This window comes from Melanotaenia boesemani, chromosome 15 (assembly GCF_017639745.1).
Source record: "Melanotaenia boesemani isolate fMelBoe1 chromosome 15, fMelBoe1.pri, whole genome shotgun sequence".
NCBI classification, from domain to species: Eukaryota; Metazoa; Chordata; class Actinopteri; order Atheriniformes; family Melanotaeniidae; genus Melanotaenia; species Melanotaenia boesemani.
The window spans coordinates 26,153,030-26,165,804 of record NC_055696.1 but is presented as its reverse complement, the minus strand read 5'-3'; the positions used below and the strand labels follow the sequence as shown (position 1 = coordinate 26,165,804).

Sequence of the window (12,775 nt, the reverse complement as noted above, 5' to 3'; positions counted from 1 at the left end):
TTGATGATCACGTTTTTTCTCCAAACCTCCACCATCCAGCTCTGCATTGTTGGTACCCTCACATAAATGCATATCATTGTCACAGACGCAACCTTTTCCACTTTTCTCTGACATCAACCTGGATGGTTTTATTATCTATGGCATGTAGAGCCAGACAACCCATGAAAACGTCTGGTATGATTATTACTTCCATTAAAAAAAAAAAAAAAAAAAAAAAAAAAAAACTGTTGCTAAAACGCGATTATTTAAGGACATTTTAATTTTAGTCAGTGACTGTAAATAAAATGTCTAGTATTTATTTTAATGTTTTTTAAACATTTTTTCTAGTGTTTATATAATAATTTTTTTATATTTTATAATTATAATTTTGAATTATATTTTTTATTACAATTTAATTTAATTTTTATTATAATTATTTATATAATCATAATTTTAGGTTCATATATTTAAATTCATCATCATCTTTTCCATCGTTGGTTTCCAACCAACATTTGGTATACGTCATCATTTTCTGTCACACCAATCAAAATTGAGAAGGCGGGACTTGACAGCACGAGGTTAGACTGATCCTCTCCAGCCCAGAAGATGTTCCGCATGGATATCTCGGAGAGCAGAATGATGAGAGACGGTCGCTGTAAATGATCCCTCCTGCTTTCATGGCGTGACTGACTAGTCTGAAAACGTATGTAAAGTTACGTGTTTTTTTATATTTGTTTTTATTTAGTCGTTGGTTGTTTCGTTCAGAGATACAGGGAGTCACCGATGTACGCCGCTGTAACTCGCACGCGCACAGCAGGTTTTCCAAACATCATTGAAAAAGTAACGTTTTAACATTTGTGTTGTTATTGTGAGTCGTTTATACCATCATGAACGTGTTAAAATACATAATACGAATAATTCATGGTTACATTATAATTCGGGATATGTCTTTTATTGTTAATAGTTTGGTTTAACACAGTTAAAATTCATAATGTACACCTAAACTTGAAATTGGTTTAGATCCAGAGTGGTAGCCTTTCTGAAATTTATTCTAGATTTACTAACAGATAATTCAGTATAGATGCTTTTATCAGTACAAAGCGGAATGGCATTTTTCTACCCCATAGTTTATGTGATAATCCCATTACTAAGCACGTCACATTCCTTTGGAATTTTGTGCCATGTTCCCCAGATTTTAATCTTTCTTGTTCTTGCTGTCTGTTTAGGTTTAGCTCTCAAAGGATGGAGCAGCCTGAGGAAGACAAATTGTGTGGGAAATGGAGGGTTGCCTGTGGATACAGTTACAGCTGGAGGGATGTCTTCACATGGTGAGCAATACCAATTTTTGGGTTATTTCTGGTGACTGTGGAGGCCATTGAAGTCCAGTAGACTCATTGTCCTGTTCAACAAAGCAGGTGGAGATGATCTGCGCTTTGTGACATGGTGCATTATCCTGCAGGAAGTAGCCATCAGAAGATGCAACACTGTGGTCATAAAGGGATGGACATGATCAGACATTCTGGTTCAGACAACTGCTGCTTACTGGATATTTTCTCTTCTTCAGACCATTCTCTGTAAACCATAGAGATGGTTGTGTGTGAAAATTCCCCGTTAATACTCAGACCAACAACCATGCCACGTTCAAAGCAAGCGGCAACCTCGGCTAGTAAAATCTGAAGCCTTTGCGAAAGTGCAAAAAATTGCAGTTCACCCCTCAACCACTAGGGGCTGGCTCCAAAACAGTAAATCTCCATAGACTCCCATGTTAAAAAGACCCAACTTGACAGCAGAAATAAACATGTTTAAAGCCTGGTACAAAAATCCATTTTAGGATTAATAGGTCAAGTTTACCTTCATGACAACTGTGAGGGGGAGGGGGGTGAATTTTTTCTAACTCATCCGTTTGGATGTTATTTAATCTTGAAATTCTGCATAATTAGGGGCGTGTCCTTTTTATTGACAGGTATCCAGTATTCGCGGAAAGAAGGGAGAGTGCAGCACAAACGTGGTTTTTAGCTGGCTAACAGCATGCCTTAGCTTTAATCCGCCTACCTCCATTAGCTGGTTAGCTACCATTGCTTTGGGTTAGCTCGGTTAGCTCTTAGCTACAGGCAGCTCAGCGTTTGATGGGTGTCAGTCATTCACCCCCACCTTCACAGTCCCCCTCTCAGCTCCAACTCTTTGCCCATTTTTGGATTTTCCGGGAATGACAACACGCGTGACGCTGCCAAGGTGGTGACGGTGGGAACACCCAATGAGCTTCAATTAAGCTCTTCAGAAACCTACAGGTGACGTCATGGAGGCTCCGTCCATTTTTTATGTACAGTCTATGGTTCAAAGTCACTTAAATCTCCTTTCGTCCTCATTCTGATGCTTAGTTTGAACTTTAGCATGTCATCTTCATCATGTCTATATGACTAGATGCTGCTGTGTGATTGGCTGATTAGATGTTTGTGTTAATCAGCACTTGAACAGGTGGACGTGATAAAGTGGATGGTAAACATATGCCCAGAATTACTATAGTACCCCAGAAGGTACAAAATTAACACTGAGCGCGGTTATGTGCATGGTTGATTGGTGCTGCAGTTATCGCTCTGCTCGGCCTTTTGATTGTACCACCGTTTATGTCGTTTACATTCATGGGATGGGAATCGAATTAATGACTGAAGAATGTAAAAAGGTTCTGTCATTTTGTCCGTATGAAATAATCGAACATGCCAGCACAGCTGGATTCACCGTGCAGACATCTGTTTACTTGAACAGAGATTTTTGTCAAATGCTGCTGCTTTAATATCAGGATTTTATTAGAGAAGCACAACAGTCTGGAAGTGTTATGTGGAGCCAAGAGATATGTAGTGTTCCTTCATATGCAGTATCTATTTTCTTGGAAATAGTTTATCAATGCAGATGTCTCAATCTGGTTGATGCACTTATACAGCATTCCTTATCTATCTTGCTGCCTAAGACACTTTATAGTTGTAGTTGTATTTTCTATTCTTACTATTACTGTTTAGACCATTTTATTGATTATTTATTTATGGTTTCCTGAACTCTGGCTCAACAATTTCTTTTGGGATCAATAAAGTTGTTTGTATTCATATTTGTATATGTTTATCACAGTGCCACATGCTTAGCTGTTTCTTTCTTTAGAAGAAAGAAGCAAACAAGTTAAAGAGAGATTTATTGGGCATTTGGTTGGCCTGTTTTTATGTTAGGGCTATAAATGGATCAAGAGTGATCTGACCATGTTATACTATTCAATAATGATGTTGGTGTGTTTTTATATCCTTTAATAAACTCTTTACAAGACTTGATTCTTGGAACAAAAGCGGTACCAAATATTGATTTTTGAGATGAGAGCGGCCTAATTAATGTACACTTATACTATTTATACTGAAAGTCACAAATAGAAGGAGGTGAGCAGCGTGTGCACAGCACCACCGTATGTTTGAGTCTAGCTGAGATAAACATGCAGGAGTGATTCCACCTTTACCTGCATCATCATGCTGTCTCTGTTTTGAGAGCTTGGATATAAAACGTAATGTGCTTCCGTGCATTTTAAAAGTCTGTAATTGGTCAGACTGACACAATGATTTTTTTTTTAAGAAAACCATGTAAATATTACTTTACCTAGAAAGAACTTGTTTCTCATGTTTTTGCAGATACAGTTGCTTTTCAGACAGAAACTTCTCCTTTCAGACTGCTGTTTTCTCTCTGCATCAAAACTCAGAGGATTCAACGAGAGATCTGTTTTTTTCTCTTAAACAAAGTTTTTTTGTGTTTTTTTTTAATCATGTACAGAAACATTTGCTGAGAATTTCAAAGGCAGCCAAGAACACAGAGAAGAAAAGAAAATTCAAACAACAACAAAACAAACAGTTGCCACCCGCTTCCCAAATATAAGGAACAAAACCAGGCAGACTGCTTTCATAGAGACATGGTTTGTGTCAAAAATACCATATTGACCTGGGGAGCAATCATCACAATATTTGACACAAAAGAAAGAAAAGGCCATCGCGTTGAAAATAAACGTTTGAGTGACCCTTTGATAAAACATCACATCATGTTGTTGGAGGTGAAGAGTCTTTCCACTTACACAAAATAAGCCCTCAAAAGAGAGCAAAAGACAATAACATCAGTTTGAGCAGAGCTCACATTTACATGCGAAGGTATTAAACCAAATATTGCTGTGGTCACAGAGGGTGTAAGTAATGATTTGACCCAAAACCTGTGAGATAGTTGGAAAAAATAAATGCCAGGAGTTTGAGAATTTTGGACATGAATCAGAAATATGACACAGAATACCCAAGGATTGTTTATAACAGTCACATAGAGGGTTATCATCTAGACCAGTGTAGTCATTGTACAGTTTAAAATTGGATTATCACATGTTAGAGGCAAATGGAGGATAGGTGAATTCTCTGAATAACTTTTTGCTAACCATCATCTGATAGTTGTTCACCAAAATCTTCTTCCCATCTTCATCTAAAAAACTGAGGTCACGAACCTTGAGTGACTGATAGATTATATCATCCATGCTGCTTTTAAGGAGTGTATGTAAAAGCAAAGATGGGGGGCAAGTAGGACAACCATCTCTTGTATTTTGACTCACATTCCTGTTGCTGCCTTTGCAGGCGTCTGCTGAAGACCATCGTCATGGGCCAGGTCCTGTCCCTGCTGATCTGTGGGACCGCGGTGAGCTGCGAGTACCTCGCTGATTACCGCGTGGAGACGCCCATGCTCCAGAGCTTCCTCAACTACGCCCTGCTGTTGGTCACCTACACCACAATCCTCTGCACTCGCAAAGGTCACACCACTACTCACTCAGGAAGTTGGTCTTTACTGATCACAGTGAGACCTAAATTTAAAAATTACATCAAACTTTGTTTATAAAGCACTTTTCATACAACAGGTAACATAATACAGCTGCTTAGCTTCAAAATATAAAGGAGTCAAGCCTTTTGTGGTACAAGCATGAAATTTGGTACACTTATAGCCAAAGGCAGTCCAAAAAGATTTGGATATGGAGCCATCATAAATTTTCAACATGGCGCCATGCACTAACGGGTTGTAACACTGTGTAAAGCTTTGTCAGCCAAGGGAAAAAGACTGCGTGGGCTGTATGCCCTGTTGAAACTGTCCTCAGCCCCAAATGACATACCACAGGAGGTAATGGCCACAATTGAGAGGTTTATTATCTTACTCTTTGACCAAACCAGCACATGCACAAAAATAGATACGGCAAGGAGGAAATTATTTGCAAAGAGGCACAATGTGCAATCAATCCCTCCAACCAAGGCTGCCCTAGAAGAGCATGTCAAGGGAGCAGTATACCAAGGAGGTTACGTGTGGGGTCAAGTGCTGATGTCAACACCAGGACTACCTTCACCGCACACATGGGGCTGGTCAAAGACATCTGAAGGGTACTATGAACCCTTCTGGACATGCCTACCAGATGCATGCCAGTCCAGTTATGAATTGGTCTCTTGCAAATTCAAAAAGGGTTGCGTTGGGCATTGCAAGAGTAAGAAAGCTCAGTTACAGTGCATAGCCCTCTGTTTATGTGAAGGTGAGTGTGAATAGTCTTCCCTGTGATAGACCCTTGATTTGGCCTCACTTAATGTAAGTCTTGTGAGATGGAAGGAAGCTTCGTATAAATTCTAAAGTTTCTAATTCAAATTTTGCATAAAAAATGTATAATTTGACACGGAGAGCATCCATATCTAAAAATGGCAGCTAATTGGAATTTTCAATGAAAATGGTCAGTTATCCAAAAGACATTTACCAAGTACTATTTATTGTAATAGTACAGCTGCTTAGCTGTACTATTACCATATATACCACCCCCAACAGATTGTCTCCAACACGTCTATAAAAATGGCAACATAAATGGGTATCTGTCATGGCACCGATGAACCGGGTGAGGAAACAATGTCCCATGGAATCCACAGAGGTAATCACCAGAGAAACTGCCCAGATCAGAGCAGAAAGGAGCCCAGACCCTGCCATAAGGCTGCAGTGCAGGGCCCCCAGCCACCCAGACAAGGACCATCACCATGGCAATGACTCCACAATCAGAGCAGGCCTGATAGTGGAAGACCCCTATGTGGAAAACACTGGAGAAAAAAATAAAAATAGTTAACATAAAATAAAAAAATAAAGTTAAATAAAAATAGTAAAAGATGCCTTTGCCTCGACATTTCAAGTTTAAACACTTCTGAATCGTGATGGTTTTAACCTCATGGTGACTGAGTGTTTGAGTGGAGAAACAAGCTGCTAACAAACCGACACACGAACAGATGAAGTGATCGGTGTTTTCCTGCAGCTCTGATCTGGAACAAGTTGTCTCCGGCTTGTTTTTTTTTTTTTTTTTTTTTTAATGCATTTTCATAAGAACCCAAGATGACAGAAAATACATGGATAAAAAATAAATTGTACTCATGTCACAGGACAGTCTTCTGGTATGTCATGTTCCTCCATCTTCACTTCCCAGTGAGAATCTTCCTCCACATATACAGGTTCAGCGAACATACACACAAACCCAAATACTCCTAAAACTACAGTTTTCTACCTCTTCTGTCTCACATTTCTAAAATGTGAAATATATACATCAGGGGTAGCCAACGTTGGTCCTCGGGGGCACCAACCCGGCAGGTTTTCCAGATTTCCGTGCCCCAACACACCTGACTTTCACTAACGAGTCATTGTGGAGATACTTATAGGCTGTTGGATCCATTTAATTTGAGTCAGGTGTGCTGGAGCAGGGAAATCTGGAAAACCTGCCGGATTGGTGCCCTCGAGGACCAACGTTGGCTACCCCTGATATACATTTTAACTCAGAGAAAGTACTATTTCCATTTGAGAAAAAAAGACAGGGCTTCATGGAAAATCATGTAAGCGTATAAAATCAGCTTGTAAAGGGTTTATAAATTTAATCCATTTGACCCAAATTTGGTCGAATTCAACGTTTTGAAATCTTGAAGAATAGCTCAGCTTTAAGTTTTTGTTAATAAACTGAATCTAATTTGGTTTTTATGTTGCTTGATGCTGAGCTGCTGACTCAGAGAAAGTTTATAGAAAGTTTTTTGCAGAAAAAGTTCCTGATGGGGGAGGTAAAAAAACCCATCATTCTATATAAAATAGCAACCTAAATAAAGCTGTACGTATAAGTATGCTCATTTTAAGCTATATTGTCTCTATGAGTTTTTTTTTTGGGTTTGACCGGCCTTCTGAAAAATAGCTGTCCAGGTAAGAGCAGGCAGGCTGAACACTGAGACCTTCTGACCACAAGGAGACATGAAACACTTGGAAGCAGCTTTTCTTCTTTCTAAAGTGATTTTCTTCCACAGGTGACAGCAACATCCTTCAGATTTTAAGAAGCAAGTGGTGGAAGTATCTGGTGATGGGTCTGGCAGATGTGGAGGCAAACTATGCAGTTGTGAAGGCGTACCAGTTCACCACCCTAACCAGTATCCAGGTATGAAAAACTGTTGAAATCCATTAAATGAAATGAAAAATAAATTTTGCTTTAGGGTATAAATAAAGTTATATTGTTTATTTTGTTAATTTTTTGATTGGAAAAAAACACAACTTTAAGTTGGAAATAAAAATATGATCAAATATGATATAAAATATTTTATATTTTTATTTAACTCTTTATTTCTTTTTTATAAAAAAAATAATACACTGCTTAGAACAATAAAGGGAAGACTTTTTCAGCACATCTTAGATGTTGATGAATGAAATATTGCAGTTGAGAATCTTTATTCATCACATAGTGAAATGTGTTGAACAAAATAAGATCAAAATGTATAATGGAAATCAGGATCATGGTGGTCTGGATTTAGACTCAGAATAAAAGTGGAAAGATCAGATCTCAGTCTCACCCAACTTCTGTGGAAATTACCTCCAGACCAATCAGAATGAGGTTCAGTAGGGGGCGTGGCCTCCACCTGCCTGTAATCACTCTACAATGTCTGGGCTCCTGATGAGACCACAGATGTTCTCCTGCTCTCATCCGTGAAGCTCACAGTGAGCCGATCTGCCAATCCTGGTAGATGCTGATTGGGCTGCACGGTGTTGAGCTGTATGAGGACATGGGTCCTCATATCACCTTATTGAGTCTGTTGCTGACAGTTGATAGAGGTAAATTTTTAGGGCTTTAGCATTGCTTCTCTTGTTGCTGCTGTCGTGCCAAAGCAGTAAACCCCAAGCTAGCCGCAGTCGAACCAGACAGGAAGTTAAGACCCCGATGTTCGTTTTTCAAAACGGAGTTATGTGCAGAGCAGTGTGACATTTCCTGAGTACAATTTCACACTTTTATTATGGTCTGTAAATGTACGTAAATGTAGGCTTTATGTTTTTTTTTTTTTTTTTAAATGAATCCACTCATACAATATAATGCAACATTTTATAAAAAATATTATAATTCTGAAGGAATGGCAACATCATTTACATATAGCGGAAACCCTGTATTAAGTATTAACACTGCTTAGAAAACCCTGTATCTTCAGCTGTATCTCAATAAATCACTTTTTATTATCTTTTTTATTGGTTTTCAATAAACAGCCAATACAGAACAAGCATTTTAACAGAATAAGCATTAAAGGGCAGGAGCAGAAAATGGGATAAAGACTTGTACATATATAGCATCAAACCAGTGATTACCAGTATAATAAACCATTGTTGCTCTCATTACCAGCTGCCACTCAGAAGTTTGGGATCTCTTTCCACCAGTGTTGTTTTTGGCAGGCATCTCAGTTTTAGTCTCAGTTTTAGTCTTCAGGACAAAAATGCTAATTAGTTTTAGTCACATTTTAGTCATTTCTAAGTTTGATAGTTTTAGTCGAAAACTCAAAAAGGTTTTATTCTAGTTTTAGTCAGAAAAAGTATTAGTCTTTTAACAAATTAAATTAGATCAATAATACGTATTAAAAAGTGGAATTAAGGTTGACAGTTTACAACAAGAATTGCAATTCATAAAATAAGTTAACCTTAATGCTTTTGCATAATAACCAGATCCTTTACCAGACGGATAGCTTTAGCCGAGACTTTCCCATCAACAGGGATGTAATGCTGCCGTGTTATACTTTACTGTTGTTAGGCAGAAACCTTTTATTTCTGTATTTCAGCTTTTTTTCATGAATTGATGCCCTACTTCATCATACAAAAATATCACACAAGAAAATAGCAGATCTATACGTTCAACATAAAGCAACACATTGTGAGCTTGTTGTTTGGTTATTTTCATCAGTAATTACTAAATTTAAAAAGAATGGTTTTAGACTTGGAAGGTTTCCCAACCAACAGCAAATACTTTCTGATCTAGAATGATGCATTACACAGATAAAGTGCTAACTGTGGAATCAATTACTCCAAAAAGGCAAAGAGCAAGAACATCCTTACTTTGGTAACTGTGGCTTTTTTTCTGAGAATTTTCTGAAGTGAAATACTCCACCCTGAACATACACATGCCCAAAATATGAGCAATGGATGAGGAATACATGCTCAACTTGACCTGGTCTGCCAGTAAAATTATGATGGATTATAGTTAAAATTTGTCTATAAATCGTTTCATTGCTTCCGATCACCTTCGTCAACGCTGCCGTCATGATTTATCTATGAATGAATAAACTGCTGGTCTGTGTGGGCTGCACGTCAGGTGGTGGGTGTGGCCAAGGTGCAGCAGCATTGCTGACTGACAGATTGCGCTCACAATAGGCAGAAATGTCGTACATTTTTAATGTCAGACAATCAGCCCTTGAACATTTTCTTCTCTTCAACGAAATCTTACAAACGTCTCGTCATGTTTTTGTCATCAGAGAGCCTTTTTTAGCTCGTCACCGTCTCGTTACCGTCATGAAAAAAAGGTTTGTTAACGAAATAAATTCGTCATTGTTGATGAAAACAAAACTGTTTTCCACTTGGACTTAATGGGAAAGTGATTCCAAACTTCTGAGTGTAGTGTATCTCAGTATGATTTTTTCTTGGTATGTGTTTATGCAAGAGGCCACTGTCACGTTTATCCCATTACACGCATCAGTAATCACATTGAGCTGGAAATCAACTACCTCAACTGTCTCTGCTGTTAGAACAGCCTCTACCCTTCATAAGATGTTGCTGGTCATCAAATGTTTAAAAAAAAAGACCCTTTTGTCTGTCATGAAATGAGAAAATTTTATACTTATTTATTTAATTTATTTATTTATTTAATCAAATATACAGAGAGCCTTATATCCAGCAGCTTCTTAATAATTACTATTATAAATCCCCAGAAACTTCCAGGTATTTGACATGCATGCAGCATATGTATAACTGAGTTTCCGGTCTTCTCACTTCTCCAGCACACATCACAGTCTTGTAGTTTTGAGCAGTCCAGTAACTCCAGGGAACTCTGGACAAATACCCAGTTTTATCTTTAGATGTTTGGAGCAGTGAATACTTGCTGTTGGTGTTTTAAAGTCAGAAGCTTCTGTTAGCAGAATTGTTTCAGTTGAGCAGATTGTAGGTTATCTTATCTGACGTGTGGTCTCATTATCAGTGTTTCTGCTGCTCTGTTCCAGCTGCTGGACTGCTTTGTGATCCCAGTGCTGATGCTGCTCTCCTGGTTCTTCCTGAAGACCCGCTACAGGCTGGTCCACTTTGTAGCCGTGATGGTGTGCTTGTTGGGGGTGGGGGCCATGGTGGGAGCTGACATTTTGGCCGGAAGAGACCAGGGATCTAGTAAGGACTATTTACATCTTCAGGTTTCTTTTTTTGTTCATCTTAACTTCCAGTTTAACTTAGACACATCAGCTTCTTATTGAAATCACATTTTCATTCAGGAATCTGTGGTTAGCTGATAGCCATGGACACTGTGGATGAGGAAATATTTTTCCTGCTATTGGGCTGTTAAGATGAAGGACCCCCTTTAAATGGAAGTGTGCAGCCAAAACCAGGAGGGGGACAACCTTCCAGCCTCTTTATGGATCTTTATTAAATCTTCTAATGAATGAATGAAATGCCGCTTGTACCTTCCTTTCTCTCTGTGCAGCCAGTGATGTTGTGCTGGGCGATGGTTTGGTTCTGCTCAGCGCCGCCCTCTACGCCGTGTCCAACATGTGCCAGGAACACACGGTGAAGAGCCAGAGCCGAGTTGAGTTCCTGGGCATGATGGGCCTCTTCGGGACCCTCATCAGTGGCATACAGCTGTAAGTTAGATTGTTTAACTTCTCCACCGCGACTGTGGAGTCAAAGGTTTGTGAAGTCAGAAGTCTCTAAATATTTCATGTCTTTTGAGTTCCACTTGAAAGGGGCTGAGTCCAAATATGACTGAAAAGTCATCCTGTATCAAAAACATCTTCTTGGCTTTATTCCAGCCATAGAGGAGCATTATTTTTTTCTTTTCAGACGCACATAGAATTTTCTGATCTTTGGCTGCTCCTGATTGGACATTACTGTCAATCTAAGCTCTCTGATTGGTGGAAAGCTTGACAGGAAGTGGCTCCACCACCATTTCCAGGTTTAAATAGAGGTCTCTTTGCATCATAGTAGTGACAGTGATCTTTTTATGATGAACATGTGATAAATAATGCTGTTATCATGGATCATTGTGGACACTGAATAAACACTATATTTAGTGGCTGGATTGTAAACCTCCTGGACGGGATAAAGTCTAGCAGAGTTTTGAGGGTTAAAAGTTCTTCTGTCTTCATGTCTTCATCTTAACTTTTTGTTTTGAGAATTTGTGTTTCTGATTGAAATGAGAAATGTTTTATTTATCCCAGTTGGAAACATGTTTTTTTTTTTTGCAGAGCTGTACTGGAAGCTCCAGCTGTAGCAGCAATCAAATGGGATTTTCGTATCGGTAAGTCTCCTCGTTCTCAGCAGCTGAGGATTTCCTCACTGCGCCACCCTCTCTGACCTGCATCCGTTGTGCTCTGCAGCCATGCTGTTTGTGGTCTACACCTTGTGTATGTACGCGCTGTACAGCTTCATGCCCGTCGTGGTGAAGATGACCAGCGCCACGGCAGTCAACCTGTCTCTGCTCACTGCCGACCTCTTCAGCCTCTTCTGTGGCCTCTTCCTCTTCCAGTACGAGGTAGGTGGAGCATATGGCATCCCAAAAATATGTTTGATTATTGTGTGAATAACATTTTTGTCCCGTGTGTCCTCCCCAGTTTTCTGCCCTCTACGTCCTCTCGTTTGTCATCATCACAGTGGGTTTCATCATGTTCAACACTGTCCCAACGTACTCGGCACTCCCTGACAATTCGGCCGAAGAGGCCGCCGACCAAACGGTCGAGAACTCATCAGACCGCCTGTTGGGCGCACACGCAGACTCTCAGACACACACGGAGATGGTCTTCACTGCTCTCTGACCAGAGAGAGACTTTATTTTTCTATAATATAGATCAGTCTTTACTTTTTTATTGTTAGACATTCCTAACAAGAGAAAAATACATTTGATTTCAGGTACTGTTACATAATTTGTAATGTGTGTTTATTATCACATCAGTTACTGCTCATGGACTGGAAGCGACCTTTTGAAGATGAATATATATTTTTCCAAACTTGTCAATTATTTTTTTATTTTATTTGAGCTTTAAGAAATCACCAAAGTTTGTTTTTTCTGCCTCATTTGCTGCTGCAGTTGTTACTCATGCATTGAACATATTGAATTGTCAAAAGCGAAGCATGTTAGCATGCATCCGGTTTACTTTTTACCTACTTTACTAAACTTGTTTTTATACTCTGTGTTCTGTCGTCTGTGTAGTTTGCAGGATGTGGTCATGTTTATCATCTCTGCATCCAGCTG

General features: G+C 39.1%; 1 protein-coding gene across 1 annotated transcript; it reads left to right on the top strand.

Annotated features, from left to right (window-relative positions):
* Positions 1-545: 545 nt before the first annotated feature.
* On the top strand, positions 546-12,709 carry slc35f2 (solute carrier family 35 member F2). The gene is made up of 9 exons (XM_042009368.1): positions 546-682; positions 1,206-1,307; positions 4,614-4,786; positions 7,329-7,456; positions 10,542-10,701; positions 11,012-11,168; positions 11,772-11,824; positions 11,904-12,058; positions 12,138-12,709. The coding sequence occupies exons 2-9, from the start codon at positions 1,222-1,224 to the stop codon at positions 12,336-12,338; spliced, it is 1,113 nt and encodes a 370-aa protein (XP_041865302.1). The 5' UTR covers positions 546-682; positions 1,206-1,221; the 3' UTR covers positions 12,339-12,709.
* The last annotated feature ends 66 nt before the right edge of the window (positions 12,710-12,775 follow it).

Excerpts from the sequence above, each read along its gene's own strand:
- slc35f2 (XM_042009368.1), top strand. The coding sequence starts at position 1,222 with ATGGAGCAGCCTGAGGAAGACAAATTGTGTGGGAAATGGAGGGTTGCC. Across the intron at positions 11,169-11,771 it reads CTCATCAGTGGCATACAGCT|AGCTGTACTGGAAGCTCCAG; the intron begins GTAAGTTAGATT and ends TTTTTTTTGCAG. Across the intron at positions 12,059-12,137 it reads TCTTCCTCTTCCAGTACGAG|TTTTCTGCCCTCTACGTCCT; the intron begins GTAGGTGGAGCA and ends TGTCCTCCCCAG.